At 41.6% G+C, this 18,508-nt stretch overlaps 3 protein-coding genes across 8 annotated transcripts; 2 read left to right on the top strand and 1 right to left on the bottom strand.

Moving 5' to 3' along the window:
* Positions 1 to 370: 370 nt before the first annotated feature.
* Positions 371 to 5,436, top strand: LOC101479480 (interferon-induced protein 44). 2 transcript variants are annotated; one of them, XM_076877605.1, is made up of 9 exons: positions 384 to 459; positions 568 to 730; positions 2,559 to 3,052; positions 3,295 to 3,346; positions 3,556 to 3,751; positions 3,849 to 3,995; positions 4,093 to 4,264; positions 4,457 to 4,557; positions 4,653 to 5,436. In XM_076877605.1, the coding sequence occupies exons 3-9, from the start codon at positions 2,572 to 2,574 to the stop codon at positions 4,908 to 4,910; spliced, it is 1,407 nt and encodes a 468-aa protein (XP_076733720.1). In that variant the 5' UTR covers positions 384 to 459; positions 568 to 730; positions 2,559 to 2,571; the 3' UTR covers positions 4,911 to 5,436. The 2 variants fall into 2 exon arrangements, with proteins under 2 accessions (XP_004540309.2, XP_076733720.1); XM_004540252.4 differs by lacking the exon at positions 568 to 730 and having other exon boundaries at positions 371 to 459.
* A 506-nt stretch (positions 5,437 to 5,942) lies between these two features.
* On the top strand, positions 5,943 to 8,306 carry LOC101479184 (growth arrest and DNA damage-inducible protein GADD45 beta). Its single transcript, XM_004540251.2, has 4 exons — positions 5,943 to 6,076; positions 6,682 to 6,783; positions 6,901 to 7,117; positions 7,304 to 8,306. The coding sequence occupies exons 1-4, from the start codon at positions 6,039 to 6,041 to the stop codon at positions 7,406 to 7,408; spliced, it is 462 nt and encodes a 153-aa protein (XP_004540308.1). The 5' UTR covers positions 5,943 to 6,038; the 3' UTR covers positions 7,409 to 8,306.
* Positions 8,307 to 9,458: 1,152 nt separating this feature from the next.
* gng7 (guanine nucleotide binding protein (G protein), gamma 7) lies at positions 9,459 to 18,092 on the bottom strand. Of its 5 annotated transcripts, none has more exons than XM_004540247.4 (4): positions 17,965 to 18,092; positions 15,217 to 15,346; positions 14,269 to 14,384; positions 9,459 to 14,017 (listed from the first exon to the last, which is right to left on the bottom strand). In XM_004540247.4, exons 3-4 carry the CDS (start codon positions 14,347 to 14,349, stop codon positions 13,892 to 13,894), a joined length of 207 nt encoding a protein of 68 aa, XP_004540304.1. In that variant the 5' UTR covers positions 14,350 to 14,384; positions 15,217 to 15,346; positions 17,965 to 18,092; the 3' UTR covers positions 9,459 to 13,891. The 5 variants fall into 5 exon arrangements, with proteins under 5 accessions (XP_004540304.1, XP_004540306.1, XP_004540305.1 ...); XM_004540249.4 differs by lacking the exon at positions 17,965 to 18,092 and adding an exon at positions 17,701 to 17,938; XM_004540248.3 differs by lacking the exon at positions 17,965 to 18,092 and adding an exon at positions 17,724 to 17,938.
* Positions 18,093 to 18,508: the final 416 nt, after the last annotated feature.

Genomic DNA, 18,508 nt, shown 5'->3' with positions numbered 1-18,508 from the left:
TCCTTGAAGACGAAGTGTAAAGAGGAGTAACTCAAGACTTTTGCACAATACTGTATGTATGTGAATGCTTCTGAATTTGATTATACTTAAAAAAAAACTCTGAAAATGACTAAAATACACATGAATAAAGGAACAAATACATACTAATTGAATAATTTATTCATAAGGCTCATTATACTGTATATTCCTCATAACTGTATTTCTTTCGGTGTATCATCAAAGACGCTTTTATAGCTTTTAGACTGAACTGCAAAACTCAGTATCACAGAAGAATCATGTTTCATGTCAAGTCTTATTGGTTGCACTCATTTTACAGCCTTTACAATGTGACCAATCACAACAGGGACAAAGAAAAAAGGTTTACTTTTACTTTCATTCCTGTTTGAACCTCCACAACACATTAAACCACTGCGGCGTGCCACAGACTGTATTTTTCCTGCATCAGTTTGTCTTCTGAAGGTGAGTTTGTTTTGATAACATCTAACTTCATCCACAGTGTGCATCTTTCTGCTGCAAGTATGACTTTTATCACTTCAGCGGGTTTCTTGAAGGTGGTTTTACTTTCAGTTTCTCTTTGGGCCTGTGCTTCGTACGTCGCTTACTACATCCAAGATCAAATGAAACATCCAAGACCAAACCATCGCGCTAACCGCTAAACGCAAGGGAACACTGCAAAGGCTGCAAAAGCAAGGAGAGAGGGCTGGCAGAAAGTTGCTGACAAATCAAACTCGTAAGTAATCCAATAATAACAATAATAATGGAGTGGATTTATATAGCGCTTTTCAAGGCACCCAAAGCGCTTTACAATGCCACTATTCATTCACTCTCACATTCACACACTGGTGGAGGCAGCTACGGTTGTAGCCACAGCTGCCCTGGGGCAGACTGACAGAAGCCAGGCTGCCATATCGCGCCATCGGCCCCTCTGGCCAACACCAGTAGGCGGTAGGGTAGATTTATCACATCACACCATATTATCCAATATTATATTACATTATATTATATTATAATATGTTATATTATATCCCCTTTCACATTAGAGCCACAACAGGACCCACTAGAACATGGGAACAAGTAAAAGTGAAATATAAGAATATTCTACAGAATGGTAATATTTATCACTTATATTGCTTGTCGTCTCTTGGAAAGAGACCCTGGAATACTCTGTTTGTTTGTTCATAACAGCAACCAAGAAAAGGGCAGAGCAAAAAAAAAAGACAGGTGGTGGTCCTGCACCCCCTCGTCAACAAGTTGGTTAAGTAAATAATACCCTCACGGGAAAATCGATATCTCTCTATGAGCACACTGTCGCGCTGAGCTAAAGGATCCTGTCTGTCCCGCAATATACGCTGAATTCTGAGGACTCTCCTTATCAATCTTGCACCTTCCGCAATGGGTTGCTCGCGTAAACGGACAGGATATGACTGCGACAGGCTTCCCAAATCCACCTTCGCTTTTATAGCCGTGGTCTCTCATCTTGATTACACGAAGTAATTTACAATTACTACTCTGAAATATGAATTACATCTGTAATAATCACATACATGTAATAGAATGTTAATAGTACATTTCCCTTTTTTAGGGAATGACCTGTATGTATCTGTGTGAAATCAATAAAAGGATCAAGTGCTGCATTATCTTTAGTTACATTGATGTTATTTATTTATGGTGAAACAGTGGTGGAATATCGCTGTTGCTTTCGTATGAATGACGCGGACATACCTGCGTGGCCACGATCTAATCCTGTTTACATAAAGTAAACCTGCTCCCCAGCAGGTTTACGCTTACGGCACTGTTGCTATGACAGCAAGTCCCGGATGGGCTTCGGGGAACCGAACGATCCAGGATCACGCGAAATCGTCAACAATCTAATCCAGCTAACTCACTTAGCGCGGTACGAAGCACAGGCCCCAGATGTGGGCCAGGTCTGGCAATGATGACACTATTTATGTTCCTATTTTCCTATTTTAGTTAGAAGACACAAATGCCATGTTGCAATATTATACTGCTATGGTAACCAACGTTTCAAATGCAAGTTTGACAGGTTTGTCAGTGTACACTTTATCCAGAACCTAGTGACAGACAGTTTACTCGTCTTAATTAAGCTACACATTAGGGGCCAGAGCTGAAACTGCTCTGGGCCAGCACAGGACCACCAGTGTGTCTGCAACTGGCTTTGTGTGGACCACATCTGGCAAACCAGATCTGGGCCACCAAAGGCCCGTCATTCTTTGTAGCATGTGGGCCATGTATAAGCACACTGTGTGGGCCAGATCTGGGCCATACCAATTTTGCTATGTGGACTGGTGGTGATTGTATTTTACATGTTTTAATGAAAGACAGCAAACGTGCCCTTCAAAAAGAAAGTGTTTCACAAGCAAAAGAGTTTTCAGTAAGGTGGGAGTGGGATGATTCACTTGCAGGTTTACATGACATTTTATTTAAAAAAAACAAAAAACCCTTAATAACATATTATATAAATGGTCACAGGATGCATGTGCAGTTGTGGTTTTCTGAGATAACTTGTTAAACTTGATCTGATCTGTCTACATCATCAGGTGATTTCCCATCATGGCAGCAATGAAATCCGCCTTGTCTAAGGATCAGGAGAAGCAGCTCCTCTCTCTTTTCGGTCGTGTCAAACTCCATCTGCTCCACAAAGCCAGCATCCATGGGTTCACTGCTAATGTCTTCCACAGACACTGTGACAATCAAGGGCCCACCGTTATTGTAGCCTACAATGCTGCTGGGTTCATCTATGGAGCCTACACCTCCAAAGATTACACTCAAGGTGGAGAGGGTGTCAATGATGAGAAGACATTTCTCTACAGTATCAGTGCTGAGAGAAACAAACCACTGAGGGTAGCAGCTATCATCGGGCAGTGTGCTTTCACTGATGGAGGCACCGGGCCAAATTACGGTGCTCTGGTTTTCTTGCATGATGACAAACCTGAAGTGCAGTCAAATCCAGGCACAGGCTTCAACTTTCAGGCTGCAGATATGCATGGAAATGACTTGACACTGACAGAGTTTGAGGTGTATCGAGTTGAAGGTGTGTAAAAATAATCCCTGAGTTTTATAGAATTAAAAAAATGTCTCCCATGGTTATACTTTCAAAACAGACATTTCATGACCATTAAGAAACGTGCTCATCTACTTGCAGAAATGGCCTCGTGCACTCATGAGCTTATGCTTAAACCAAGGCTTGTAATTTTACTGTGCACTTTTTAGAGAATTAATATTGATATGATTAAAAAGTGATCCTGTTCTTATTAATCGATTTTTCACTTATAGACCTAGAAGATCTCTTGCCCAAGCCCTGGAGGAACATCAAATGGACAGCTGAGTATGTAGAAACCTGCAGCACAGTTATTGGTGGTGTTTGTGTAAAATATATAAATTTATGTTTGGATTTTGTAATTCTAAGAAAAACTAAATTGTTCATCATATGTTCATCATCAGTATAAGGTTATGTCATATCTTTTTTAGCTTGTCATCATGTAAACTTTTTGTGCTTGCACTCTGGGTGGTGTGGGTACATTTTCTTTCTTCTAGACAAAAACAGCAATTGATGAAGGCCATCCTGAACTATAAGCCTGACATCAAAACAGTACACCAAGCCCGTGTGTTGTTGGTAGGCCCGATTGGAGCAGGCAAGTCCAGCTTCTTTAACTCCATCAACTCAGCATTTCGAGGCAACATGACTTCCCAGGCCATCGCTGGCACAGCGGGGGAGAGTGTGACCACTCAGGTACTGGCACAGGACTTTTTGTATAACTGAATCTGCATGCTCTACCTGTAATGTACAGTGTTTTCCCATTAAATGACATTTTCTATCTTTTCTGTAGTTTCGCACTTACACCATCAAGGCAGGGAAAGGTGGTTGCGTCGTCCCACTGATCCTCTGTGACACAATGGGGCTGGAGGAAAAGGGTGGTTTGGACATTGAGGACTTGGTCAACATCTATAAAGGTCACATCAAGGATCGCTACCAGGTGCATTTCATGTTAACTGATTAAATAGTAAATGATTAAATACAAAAAACGTAGGCAGCTGATTGATAAGTAACAACTATGTTTTTTTGTACTTCAGTTTAGCACATCTGGCCCTATCCTAACAGATGCTCCTGGCTATCAGAAGCATGTGACTCTGAGTGACAGGATTCACTGTGTGGTTTATGTGGTCGACACCTGCAAGGTCTCTATTCTCAGCCAGAAAATGCTGGAAAAACTTTGTGCCATCCGGAGAAAGACTAATCAGCTGGGTCAGCAGAAAATCTTTTGATTTTTTTTTTTTTTTTTTTTTTAGAAAACATTGAAAACAGCACGTGCAGCAGGCAGTTTTATGTATATGTAAATATGTAAGGCTATATTAGGGAAATACAACAAAGGGTAAACCTTTTCTTGGTGTCAGTAAACTGTTTCTGGTCATGATTTGTATTTCCGGTCCCTCAAAGGAATTCCTCAGCTGTTGCTGATGACTAAAGTAGACGAGGCCTGTCCACTGGTGGCGGAAGACTTGAAGAATGTTTATCGCAGTTTTTACATCCAGAAGAAGGTGATGTTTTTAGATGCATTTACAGTAGCAGGTCAAAATTTGACATGACAATAATGCTCATTTAATCTGTGTACCTGTGTTATCTGTGTAATCAGGCACGGGAGCTGAGTGAGGCTCTGGGCATCCCGTTATCCTGTATACTGCCGGTGAAGAACTACAGTGAGGAGCTGGACCTGGACCAGGACACTGACACTCTACTGTTTGGTGCTGTGCAGCACATGCTGAACTTTGCAGACAGCTTTTTTGAGAACCAGGCTGAAATTCAGGAAGGGAATGATCAGATGGAGCTTTACAGATCCAGTGATATTTCCCGCCCTGATTATCAAGAACACAAAGAACATCAGATTATTTGAAATCCAAAACATATAAGCAAACCATTTCAATTCAGACCTTTTCAAAATGATCAATTAATTAGGTTCTCCAAGAGGGTTGCAACAAATGATCTTAAAGTAAAACCCTTGTATTGTGGGCAAACTGAAACTATATTTGTTTCATGAGTGAAACAGTAAAAACATTTATAAATATTCACTGTTCATTTCATGTCTGCAAAGATGTGCCAGCACGTTGCATGCTGCTTTCTCTCAACTAAAAGCCACTGGATCAAAGTGCTATATTTTTGCGCTCTGAAGCTAAAATCATTGAGCTTAATTAAAGTCATTAACAGATGCCACGTGATCCAATCATGGGTCCTGATCAGCTTTGAGGTAGACCCTTAAGTCAACTTGAGTTTCAGATCCTTAGAAGCAGAGTCTGTTGTGTGCACTTCTTTTATTTTAATTAACTTGGATATTCTGAAAATATTAATTTGCAAATATATTCATCCTTGTCCTGCTCTTATTGTGTAAAAAAATAAAAATAAAGGAAAACAGAGAAAGTCAATGTGCTTTATCATATGCTTTATTTCAGTTTGTTACATATTGCAAATTTGACTCTAGGTCCATTTTTACTGATGATATAGTTCCACGAATTGCTTGCTTGCTTTATATGCATGACTGCAGTCTTTCAGTAGTAGGAGGGTTACATAGACGTTCCCCCTTCATTCAGCCACTAGATGTCAGTCATAATTACATAATCACATCAGTCCTGTAAAGACGTTGTTATGAAAAGGTGATCTCTTATTAAACACTTTTATCTCATAGTCCAACACGGGAGCTAGTTGGACCATTTCACTTGAACAGATGCATGTATTTGTTTATGCACAATATCAGTTATGTCAGAATGACAAGTGTACTTTTGTCCCGTAAAGTCATCACTCACTGTAACCATACAAACCCACGAGGCCACATGACAAGAAAATATGTTGGTTTTCCTTTGAGCCAATTGCAAAACTCGCCTAGTTTCGGTGCCGCCCACCTTCCAGCTTCACTATAAAACTGTGACGCAACGTTGCCAACAACAAACGCAGAAGAGACTGGCATAACTTTGGTACACCGGCAGTTGTCACGCATTTACGCAGTGGGATCGGTTTTTAATTTGCAATCATGATTCCCGAAGAAAGCTTTGCTTCCATCGAGAACAAGTAAGATTTCTTGCTTCAGCTCTATATTTATGTTGGTTCAGCATGTGCATGTGCGTGATCATGTGCTGGAAGGGTATGTTGATCGTCCTTTGACCCCTCCGTTGTGTGGATTGCTTAGGCTGATGTAATTAAAGTGCTTTTTGGAAAGCTTTGATTTGAGACTGGAACGCAGAGACTTTCTGTTATTTAACATCTGGGTGCATAAAATGTTACAATCTTTTCTGTGCTGTCAAAGTTTGACACCCGCATAAAAGCCAAAATCCAGAGATTATGCATGAATTATTATGAGTCATAAGACCTCAGTATTAATATCTTTGTACTGGCATACACAATACTACGCATGCACGTTGCACAACATGCAGCGAAATTCCTTGAAACTGTAAAATGCGCATTTATGGCTTGTTTTATATCACCACAATCATCCCCATGCATGAAACTGATAATGAAACTGATCTGAGCGTGTATTTCAGTGTTCTAACGACTTTTAATTCAATTAATATGGAAGAGGGGGGATTTTTGAAGCAGTGCTGCATATATTTAATACCACTAATGTTTTGTCATATTGCAGAATACAAAAGGCTAACTGTCCTGTCCTTATCCCTTAGGATGCAGTCTGTAGGTCTGGCTCTGGAGGAGTTGCTGGTAACTGCTCAGAAACAAGGCTGTCTCACTGTTGGCATTTATGAATCAGCCAAGCTTCTTAATGTGTGAGTTGAAAGTATTAATTTTGGTTTGTGCTTCTCTTCTCATTGCCCAAACTGATCACCCCCAGACATGTGAATTCAGTTTTTTCCTCATTTTTCTTCTTTTCTCTTCCCCCTCAGAGATCCAGACAGCGTGGTGCTATGCGTGCTGGCAGCCGACGATGAAAATGATGTGGCGCTGCAGATCCACTTCACGTTGCTACAGTCCTTCTGCTGCGACAGCGGCATCACCATCTTGCGAGTCTCTGGGTTTCAGCGACTCCAGCGGCTGCTGGGAGCTGTGGATGCCAACAGGAACCAGGAAGAGCACAGAGACCTTCACTGCATGCTGGTTACGGTGTGTTGACTCAGCATAGTGGCTACCTCTTATGTAACTGAAAGGCAGATGGTGATCTTTTTCATGCACAATTTTCAGCTAAGATATTGCACCTTTTCTTTCTCATCGCCTTGTGATTTTTACTCTTACTTTGCAGGTTCAATTCAAATTGAACGCTGGACATGATTCTTTTTTTCTCCCACACAGAATCCTCAGGCAGAGCACTGCAGACTGCAGGAAGTGGGGACCTACTGCCAGGAGAGTCGGCGCCTTGACCAGTGGGTGCCTGAACTAGTCCTGCAGGAACGCTGAAGGGTCTGCATACAGGAACTTTTGTGGCCAGATACTGATACACTGAAGGATCTTTATGCTCAAGCAGGGATGACCTGGAGTGTAGCCGCTCCAGTCCACTATCCTTAATGACCAGCAAAACCATGGACTCCCACTCAAAGACTAGTGAAACAGCTGGACTGGACACTGGTTTCTAGAATCTGTACTTGTGCAAAAGATACAGAGAGAAAAGTCACAATGTTTTTACAATGCCATCAAAACACAATCTGTTTTGTGTTGCTCTCTGGGTGCTCACAATGTCTATGGGGTGTGACATAGTAAACATTAAGAGGAGTAGTAGTTTTGAAAGGAACACATCCACACCCATCTTATACCTGGAAGTCTTGTTTGTTTGACTGGACAGGAATGTTGCAGTGCTGAAACTGTACCAGACATTCCTGGGAGAGTCCCAGAAAAGGAGAGGAGAGGTGTGTGTTTGTATGTGTGGTATGTCTATGTGTGGTATGCATTTACAATACTTGTATTTTTCTGTAGAAAAGACTGGGTGTGCATTCTTAAAATGAGCAGCTGAAAGCTGCTGGGGAATTGTCACCATGGAAACTGAAATGGAAATAATGTTAAAGACACACAGGACCTATTGACACCAGAAGAAACAAAAGAAAAAACAATGTAAAGAGGATGAAAAAATTTAGGCAGGATCCGAAATTCCCAATGATGCAGAACGCCTGTGCTGTCTGATCCGGACAGATCAGCTTTAAATGTATTGTAAAAATATCAACTTCTTTGTGCCTTCAAGAGTGCTGCCTTTCTGATAAATAACTAATGTAAAGTGGCTACACTGTTAATTTATTGATTGTATTGTTTTTTTGTAGTTATTTGTAATCTATTTTGTGCTCTGTTATCTAAGTAAATAAATTATTTTATTCATAAATTCTTCTTGTTCCTGGGGCTTCTGCTCAGATTTCAAAACAAAAGCCATGTGTGCGTCATGGAACCTGCTGAGTCACGCAACTACAGTTTACATTCGGGCTGAAGTCATGGAAAATGCATGCACACTTAGGGCAAAGTCTTTGTCATTGCCAGCCCCTTCTATTGTCGTGAGCATAAGTCAGTGAGAATGAAACTGGGGTGGGGACAGAAACTCACTAAAACAAGCATAACAAGCTCATGCAGACCTACTGTCCCTACAAGTCAGGAAGTAATGAAGCATTACAGGAAAGACGCATTACCTGCGTGTCAAGTGTTTTTATTTATTCCCTAGCCAGATTCCATACATGCATAACAAGAATCTTTTAAAAATGTACGTTTTGCATTATATATTGCAGCTAAAGCCCTGCAACAATGTTGCATGCAAATAACATAATGTGTGTTTGTGCGTGTGTGTGGGTGAAGCCTCTGATCCCTCTATTATCTCTGCTTAATCTCAGGATCTTCCCTCTGCTTTGCAATCTATTCCACCCTCTGCTCTCACATGGCTGTTCACAGCCCTGTCTGCTGCTAGAGGAGAGAGGAACATATTGAGGCACATGGACCTCACACTTGTTTACAATCACACAGGGTAGTGACTGGTGAGGGGAGTGTCTTCTCAAAGGCCGTGGCTCATCCAGCCTAAATCCGATTGGCTGTGACTTGCAGAAGGGTCATGGGAAGTATGGTTTGAAACTTGGAGACAAGCTTGTAACGGTTGAAAGCACACTCCAAAGGGCACAGTGAAGGCCTGAGACGGCTACAACAATGGAATTCCTGTGAAATGACCAAACTGGGAGACTTTTACCTAGCTCTGCTCTTTGTTTACTCTGTTTGATGCATTCTCTTACATGCATCATGCGCTGCACATCGTATACCAAGTAGGCCAGAGAGCATGTTTCTGCAAGTGCATTGTAAATTGCAGTTGAATTTTTAAACCAATAAACTGCAGATAATAATCAAAAACACTAATATTCTGCAGCTATACCAGCAGCTCTGCGAGGCTCATACTGGTATTGTATCTGATGTTTGTGATCTGCCCAGTAAACTTGAAATACACTGATGTTAACATCAAAACAAAATAAAAAAAACAATACAGGAAAAGTTTGTTATTATATCATCTTTTTATTAATGTTATCTACTTCTCAATATCATCTTTTTTAAACAGCAATATCCACAAAATATTAACAGTGTGCAAGAAAACATGAGTTATGGCACATCAGAGAACAGTTACAAAAAATAGATATATTTTCTTCATAGTCAATCAAGGCAAAAAGATACATATACTGTATGCATACACAGGAGATCAGAGCACAAAAGATGATTCTCAGGAAGGGATCGGAGCCAAATCAGAGAAGCTTGATATGAAAGTCCAACAGGGAGGAGCCTCGGCTCTCCTCACCAAGCTTGAAATGAATTTCGAGAGGCTTGCATTTTTGCGCACAACACCAGTAAATTTCCACTTTGAGCCGTGTGTTCCACTTTTAAGACTGTTTAAGACTGCCCCCCACCTCCAAGTCCAGCATTTACATGATATACACCACTATAAGGCAAACTAACAACCAATCAATCAGACAAACCAGCAATCCAAGCTGTGTGTCTCTGATTGAAGCCCAACCATGGATGGAATGATAGTAATAAAAAAAAAAAAAATAGCATATGCTTGGCAATACCAGGACATCTGTGCGTGTGGTTGTGTGTGTGTATGTGCATTTGTCTGATGATAAGTTATGCATGTATGTTTCCTTGTGTTAAACCTCTGCAGCAAGAATTCTCTTTCACTTTAGCTTGCAAAGAAATGAAACGAAAGTGTTTATCACATTCCTGTAAACTGACAGGGAATCAGTTCTTTCATCTTAGAATAGTTCAGGTCCTTGATAAGCAAACCCAGGCCAAATAAGTACGTATAGTTAAGCCAATACTGTTGCTATGCCATCACATGTCTTTAGGTAGTTCCTTAAAAAAAAAGAGCACCGTTTATTTATATCAGCCTAATTAATCTCTTCAATCATCCCTTTCATCATATCTGCTTCTAGGGCTACCTGCTTTAACTTAGCATAAAGATAAACAGCTTGAAACAGCCAGGCTAGCAGCAACAAAACCTGTCTACCAGCACCTCTATGGCTCACTGTGATAATGGCAAAACATCAAAGTCATATAACACCTTGACTGAGAACTTTAAAAGAGCTTTCTTGCAGGTGAACAGAGGAGTTTCTCCCTGTTTCTTGTCTTTAAGGTAAGCTAACCAGCTGCAGGAGAAAGCAAATATACACATTTCCTCAAATGTCAACATGTTCCTTTACGTATCCAAGGCTTACGTTAGTGGTAATGAAATTATTTGTTTTGCCACATTTCACCTGATCAGTTTTAGCCTGTGACACAATCCCCCTTTTCACTCTTCAAAATATGCAGACTGATTAAGTGAGAAAAGGAGGAAGTGCAAGCCATATATGTTGTTCTGACTTGTGGTATCACATGACCTTTCCTCTGGTCAGACTAACCCTGACCTAGAACTGCAGGACTGCAGTACTATAACATTACAGTCTAACACTGCAGCACTGGAGGCACTGCTCGTTCTTACGCACTGTGTCACTCGCACAAACACACACAGACCATGCACACGAGCACACACTTGCACGCTCCTCTATTTTCTCCTCTCCACCTACTGCTCTGCCAAATCATCCCTTTTCAGCTACCAAACACAAGCACCCACACACACGCACGCACACTTGCACACCCTCTCTATGGCCTTTCTCCAGCTCCTGCTCTCTATACTTCTATCTTTGTCTGTATCATAAGCCATTGGCTACAGTGCAAAAACACAGATGCTAAGCAGCGATTTAAACTGGTAATTAATCACAAAGCTGAATTTTTAAAGGAATCATTTGACATTTTGGGAAATATGCTTATTCTCTTTTTTTCCCTTTCACACAGTTTGAGATTGCTAAAGGTAACAATTACAATTATTCTAATGCCGATTTGTCTAAACCCCACACATTCCCAGGTACGCATGAGCACGTGTGGATGCAAACAACTCTTTCCACCCACCTCCAAAGTCTGTATAGCAGCTGGGTCACACTGACCTAAGTGACATGAAAGCAGAAAACTAGTAGGACGAACCCTTGTGACTCTCTGTCAGCAGATATAAGCCATGTCCAAATGATCCCACCCTCGGCTAAATGCTAAAGTGTAAATATGATGGAAGGAAGATCCCCTCTCTCACCAATTCTCCTTACAGCTATTAACCTTTTACCTCTGATAAACATCATTCAAGCTTGAAAAGCACCCAAAGCACAGGATGTAGGTGTGTGTTGCATGTTGGTCTAGATGCCTGTTGCCCCCAAAAAAACAAAAACTAAAAAAAACAAGGACAGCTTTGGTGTTAAAGGTCAGATCAGGAGGTTGGTTTTGCACCACCGTAATGAGGTCCGATGTTGATTCATCTTGTTACGGGGCATGACTCTAAACCAAACACAGCTTTTGTTTCCGGTACATTACTTCATCCTCATCGGTTTTATATGTGGCCGAAACCAACCTCAGCTATCGCAGGCCTCTAAAACCTGATTGACGTAAAAAAGGAAAAAGCAAAGGACAGACGTGATCCTGATTGACAGAATAAGTAGTACTAAAAAAATCCAACATCCACAGAGGGGAAATCTGTGTTCTGAGTTTGTATCTTACAAACACTGTACAGGGTAATACTCAACTGACCAGGTTCCATGGACTCCATAGAAAGAAGAGAACTTAAAAAAAAGAAAAAGAAAAAAAAGAAAGCCAAAACAGCTACTCTTCAACTTATCACTTCTGCACATGTCTGAAAGAAAGTTTATACACTTAGTTTTTTTTTTCTCTTAATTAACTTGATTTTTTTCTTCTTCATGTTTCAGTTTTTACAATCAAGTTTGGTTTGTCAGACAGGAGGAGCGCTGTGGAGGAGACGAGGATGGAGGGACACAGAAAGGAGACTGCCAGCTCCTACTGATCCAGCCTGTGACCAAGCTGGGATAACATCAGAGTGAGCTCTTATGCTGGGGAAACTGGGACCTTTAGACTGGTGAAGGCAGGTAATCTGATTAATAGCCATAATTGCAAAGCATTAAAACAAGATGTAAACCCCTTGAACAGAGAGGTGACTCCTTATTTTCAGACTACCCACTCCTCTCATTTTCGTTCTATTCACCCTACAAGAACTAGTAATCGAAATATATATGGGCTGAGAGGGTGGGAAGAGGGCACCTTCATTTTTACTTTCTATGTCTGGGTCATCTCCTCCAGCCTCGCAGTCCCTTACAGAATGATTCTCTGATGTGATCATTCTGTGGCCTCGCCCTCTCTTGGGGTAAAGCACAGGGAGGCTTGATGTACAGTAGATCTGGTTAGGTATTACCCCTGGCTTACAACCAGATATCCTGTTATTTCATTAATGCAAGCAGGAAAACAAACCTGATCCGCCAGGGGCAACACCTACGTGAAAAGAAAACGATCTAAAAAAATGTAAAATATTGTCCTATCTGTTAAGTAATGCTTCAACAAAATATCTAAAACGTACATTGAGTTCACAAACAAGTATTTCTTAAGAAAAAATGCAGTAAACGTCTGCGGTTAATAGCTTGAGTTCTGTGTAGAGCCGTTCACTGCTTGCTCTCATAGGTGCAGATCTGGGATCAGCTTAGACATCAGCCCGTGGCGGCTATCATGAGCCGCAGTGGAATCAGTGACAGCAGATCAGCATCTAGAAAGGAATTTTTGTACAGGTTGGCACAGCTGGAGGCTTGGCCAAAGGCTGCAGGCAGCCATTGTGAGGCCACAGGCAGAGAAGGTCTGTTGATACAGGTTTGGGTGGGAACATGCTATGGCCTGATAAAGGCAAAGGCTTTAGCCAGTTGCTCCAAAATGACCCAAGAATGAAGCTTTCATACTTAAAAAAAAAAAAATCTCCCACAGAAAAAGAAGCATTTATTGAACTTTTAATGGGACACGAGGTCCAGTTTGGCACAATTGGCCTAGCGCCTACCACTCATTCTGTTTTTTTGCACATGCATCCTCCCACCGCCTGCCTATGGCACAGCTACCCATCTTTGAACCAACACCTCATTTCACGATAACAAAAAAAAAAGAAAATGCTGATTTCCTATCGATCATTAATGTCCAAATCCCTTTTCAATTTTAGCTGAAACTTGTAGTTAATTCACCAGCATATGTGAATAATACCAAAGCACCTTGGATCATACTCAGTGATATACTGATCTCAGCCACTGTGAGCGCAGCATACCTTTCCCCTAGCTGTTGCTCCGGTGTATGGCGCTTTTCCAGAGTGGCGATTCTGGGAGCGTGTGTGTTTCTGTGTGTGTGTGGATGCTCGACAGCCCTGTAAGATCAGACATGGCTGCTCCAAGGTGTGTCTTGGTAAATGCGGGGATCTAGTTAAATGGCAAAAGTATACGTTTATGTGTTAGTGTGTATATGTATGTGCAAGAGTGTGTGAGAATGTGTGTTTGTGTGTGTGTGCGTGAGAGGGGTAGGAGAAGCAGGAAGCAGCTATAGGATGATGCAAGGTTTCTTGTCCTTGAAAGGGTTTTCAGAGGTGGGAACACCAACCAGCAGAGGGTCGCTACGAGCGTGCTGCTCACAGTAACTCATCAGGTCTGCTGCTGCTTTAGACACCTGACCGGACAGAGGGGGGAGGGAGAGAAAAGGAGGAAGGGCATGGGGGAAGGCAAAAAAGGGGATAGATAAGAAGGTGCGAAATTTAAAATGAGGGCATTGGAGGTAGAAGAAAAAATAAAGTTGTAAGGGTAAATGAAGGAAGAAGCAGCAAAGGGGGAACAAGAATGAGTAGAGAGGGAGAGCAGTTAAATGTGTATGAATAATTACGCACTCACATTTGCTAACACAGCAGAAAACGGTTGTTTTACCTTAATGCGCTCAATCCCTGCCTCAATCCTCAGCTGTTCCACCAGTTTCCTGGCCTGGGCGATATTATTAGTGGTAGACATACTGATCCATGAGAATACACCAACACAGGAGAAAACTGAAGGAGTGAAAAAACAGAATGAGTTGTGTTTGGTTTACTTCACTAGATTTGTCAGAGACCAAGAAACATTAATTTCATGTATACTTAATAGAGATGTGAATTTAAGTACTAGATAATTCCCTGATTATTCCCTGAAACTGTCCTTTATAGCACTGCTAAATGAATCGCACAAAAGCAAACAAAAAAGAAAGCCTGCAGAGGATCAAATATAAACAAAGCACAACAAAGAGTGTAATATTTTTTGGTTTTTTGCCATTAGATCAGAAATGAAATGATGGCTTAAATTCCCTTTTTAGTGTTATGGGTCATAAATTTAAATCAGTTAAGAGGATTGTGTGGAACGTCAGCTGGAGCGCTATAGCACCACCATGAGGTGACTACATAGTAGTGCAGCAGAAATTTAGAGTGAAACATAGCAGCATTTTAATTCATAATATGACGATTGAAAGCAACAGTGTAACGACAATGTAACCAAAAATGAATTTGATGTTTAACAAAAAAGCAATTAAATAAAAGCCCTTATATTAAAGATGCTAATACGCATCAGCATCTGATATTAGTCTTCTGAATGTAATTCACACACTGCACAAACAACATGTTGAAATAGGAATACACCATTAGGTTGTTGTAATAAACCTCAGTGAGATCTTTGGGATTGAGAATGTTGTGATCCAGACATTCAAATAAATTCATTCCACATTCCACTGCCTCAGGGACTCCTGAGTCCACTGGGTAATTCACAAGAAAATTCGAGTTTAAGATACTTTGCAGATTAAGCAGCCTAGGAATGTGGAACGTGATACAGTGACCACAGCAAACAGAGTATTACCTGGCTGATGGTGTGCAGACAGGACTCCCTCTGAACACTAATATGAATGGATGGAGGCGGTCTGAGCAGTGCAGGAACGGCAGTCACAGTTACAGAGCTGGATGGCGGCTGAGCTTACATTGGCTTGTCTCTGTGTAAAAGAAGAATGGGCAAACAAGTGAGCTGCCTGCTGATAAAGCTACGTTATAAACAGGCAGTTCAGTAGTCATACACATTTCAAAATGTTTGCTTCTGTTTGCTTTTACAAATAGGTTTCAATTTTTCCACAGAGAGGTTTTACTGTTTTAGCAATGAGTTAGCAAAGCAATAAAAACTAAAGGTGAGATAACGACTGCAAATATGAAAACTGCAATAAAAAATATTACCATGACACAGCTGCTACTTCAAACACAAGAAAATGTCATACTCATCATATCCATTAACTATCATATCCATCATCGCAACCTCCTTTTCTTTCACAAAGCACCTGTGAGAGCACTTTTCTGAATGGGTGGTGGGACATTCTGTCATATGGAGGGTGGGGTGGTCCCAAACTCATTTTAAATCACTACAAACCTTCAGATTAACACAGCAGGAAACTTGCTTCTGTAGATGTGAACAACACATACCTCAAATACATCACAACGAGCATGTTACCACCGGGTCTCTCAGTCTGTGTCTCTGTCTGTCTCCCTCTCTAAGGAGGAGAGTCCTGCTTTAATTACTCCTGCTGTGGAGTCTTTCAGAGATTCATGTCTGTAATTAGAGCTGTGTGTGTGTGTGTTTGTGTGTAAGAGAGGGAGAGAGAGGGAGAGAGAGAGAGAGAGAGAGAGAGAGTGAATGAAGCTAGAGATTACCACTGTAACACCTGAACAAATTCTCATTCTGCCTTTGCCTGCACGTTGGCATTAACAGACTTATGCGGCTTTTTGCCGATTTTCCTCTATCCAAATTCTAATTTTTAATCCTAATCTTGAATCTTGAACCCAAATCCTAATTCAGGAACAACATATCTTCATTTCTTTCCTTTAGACACTCACAGGACTTGAGAGTTGCACTGATTTCAATTAGGAGTACACATATTCATAGAAACTGAAGATAGCAAAAAAAGGCATCATGTTTGGCAAATTGTGGCACATGAATCTTCCTAAATGAACTGCTTGTAAGAGACAGAAATACTGACCCTAGCCTTACTTGGCACTAGATTTCTTTTTTCCCCTTTAACCACAAGTGCCCAATACTGACCCCAGAACTAAAATATAATGTACACACATGGGCCTCTGTCCAACAATGGGGGGTGAGTCCCTTGGTTATGGCTGTGTAAACAGATAACCCTCAGATGTGTCTATAACAAGTGCAAATAAACAGAGACAAACACCTGTTCCCTCACAACACATTCTACGCTTCTCATTATCTGTCAGGATTTAATGAATGCTCCTAAATCACAGCGTGCAGCATCACTGGAAGCCAAGCGCAGAGTATATGCATATGAATATAATAAAAACTCAACTCTATAAGACTTATTGCAGGGATTGTTCACATGCTGATGCATGCCTTTGACACAAACATGCTAACATTAAAGGACAAGGCAGCACTTGCATCCTCTTTAGTTATAAGCTGCTGTTCCTTTGAAACATAAATGTGTGCTTTTTTCTGTTCTATCAAGTGGGTGAACCACGGTGGTTTCAACTGGCAGAGCCGCTGCATACAAAATAAAGTACCAGATATACTTAAATGACTCATTTATCACTTCATAGACACTACTAACCTAGTTCTTTAATTTCCTCAGCCTGTTGATTTTTCAAACTTTTTGCTATGGCGCATACCGTGCCGAGAGAAGAGAAGCCTTTAAAAACAGCAGACGAAATTCTCCCCCAACACAGCCACATCTCTCCCTTCTTGCCCCAAACTGAACGCCTTTCTACTTAGCAGAAGCAAAACATATACGCTAAGCTGATCATTTGATTCGGCCTGGTCAACATAAACACCACCAGAGCTGGACAGGCCTCAACCAGCGAGCACACAGAGGCTCTCAAGACGCGCAAAACTGCATCAATCCTTATTGATCCAAGCAGCTCCTGAGCGTTGATCGGGCCTACAGTACGAAGCCATGTCCTCTGCTATAGGGCCTGCTCGCTGCTCTACCGTGTGAAAGCACAATGCGGGCATTTTGATGGATAGAACAGCATGTCCTCTCTCCCGTGGCTATCCACGTACCACACACACTTAAACGCATAGACTCAACAGAGCCAACATACAGACGAATACGCACGGGAGCGCAAACACAGTGCACATATCAAAGCCAGATATATTTATCCCAGTGAATAACAGACTACACCGCTCCGGGTCTGCAAATAGGCCCTGATTGTTAGCCGTGGGAGCAGGGTGGTGACATGTTTTGAGGGAGGCAAGCTCCGGCAAATATAAACCCATCCAGCGACAACGAGCACAAGACCGGAGCGCATGCCGTTATATTCCGCTATTATGCAAATTGATACGGCCTACTTCGGCATATAAGATCATGTTACTGTGGCTCGTGCGTCCTCAGAGTCCAGCCGAGCTGAAGGAAATCTTCCACTGACCCTGTCCCCGGTCCTCCCCACCCTCTCTGCCGGCAAAGGGCTGGGGAAATCCGGATTCGTGACACTGACGAGCCCCCTTTTCGCTGCAGCCGCCCTCAGTTGCGAGAATGCGGGGCTGCAGCAGCACACAGAGGCGCTACAAATATTATGCACGGGGAGAAAAATAGCCAAATATCTCCAAACTCACCTCCGAATGTGCTGTATTGGTGATTTAAAGGGCCAGATCCGCTGGTTTCTCACACTCTCTGCGCGTTCACTCCCCGTTTTCACCGAGCCAAACGCCTCCCCCTCCGTTACCAGTGCCTGTCCACTCCTCTACCCCCCTCCTGCTCTCTTCCTCCCTCTCTCCTTCTCCCTCCCTCGATCCGATGGGGTGACAGCAGATTTAGCAAGGGGCTCCCAAGGAAGCATTTTTAATGATCTATAGCTATATATACCCTGGGAAAGTATCCTCCAAACAACAGAATTTTAAATGGCAGACTAGATTTGCCAGATATACGTTCACAAATAAATAAATAATGCAAGTCATGTATAAAATGACGGCTGCTCCTAGTGACTCCTGTATTGTAAAGTGTAGAATGGGCACTTGCACGAACTGAAGCCCCATTGAAATGTTGTTAAAATGCATTTCTTTACGTCCTCTCAGTGTTATAATAATAATAATAATAATAATAATAATAATAATAATAATAATAATAATAATGATGACCAAATCTCAGTTTCTAGGAACT

The sequence above is a fragment of the Maylandia zebra genome, linkage group LG19 (genome assembly GCF_041146795.1).
Source record: "Maylandia zebra isolate NMK-2024a linkage group LG19, Mzebra_GT3a, whole genome shotgun sequence".
NCBI classification, from domain to species: Eukaryota; Metazoa; Chordata; class Actinopteri; order Cichliformes; family Cichlidae; genus Maylandia; species Maylandia zebra.
The sequence above is the reverse complement of the archived record's forward strand: the minus strand, read 5'-3'. Positions and strand labels throughout refer to the sequence as shown.

Coding starts and splice junctions, on each gene's coding strand:
- LOC101479480 (XM_004540252.4), top strand. CDS start 2,572: ATGGCAGCAATGAAATCCGCCTTGTCTAAGGATCAGGAGAAGCAGCTC. Junction 3,053..3,294: donor TGAGGTGTATCGAGTTGAAG/GTGTGTAAAAAT, acceptor TTTCACTTATAG/ACCTAGAAGATCTCTTGCCC. Junction 4,265..4,456: donor GAGAAAGACTAATCAGCTGG/GTCAGCAGAAAA, acceptor GGTCCCTCAAAG/GAATTCCTCAGCTGTTGCTG.
- LOC101479184 (XM_004540251.2), top strand. CDS start 6,039: ATGATTCCCGAAGAAAGCTTTGCTTCCATCGAGAACAA. Junction 6,784..6,900: donor TCAGCCAAGCTTCTTAATGT/GTGAGTTGAAAG, acceptor CTTCCCCCTCAG/AGATCCAGACAGCGTGGTGC. Junction 7,118..7,303: donor TTCACTGCATGCTGGTTACG/GTGTGTTGACTC, acceptor TCTCCCACACAG/AATCCTCAGGCAGAGCACTG.
- gng7 (XM_004540247.4), bottom strand. CDS start 14,349: ATGTCTACCACTAATAATATCGCCCAGGCCAGGAAACTGGTGGAACAG. Junction 14,018..14,268: donor CAGGGATTGAGCGCATTAAG/GTAAAACAACCG, acceptor CTGTCCGGTCAG/GTGTCTAAAGCAGCAGCAGA.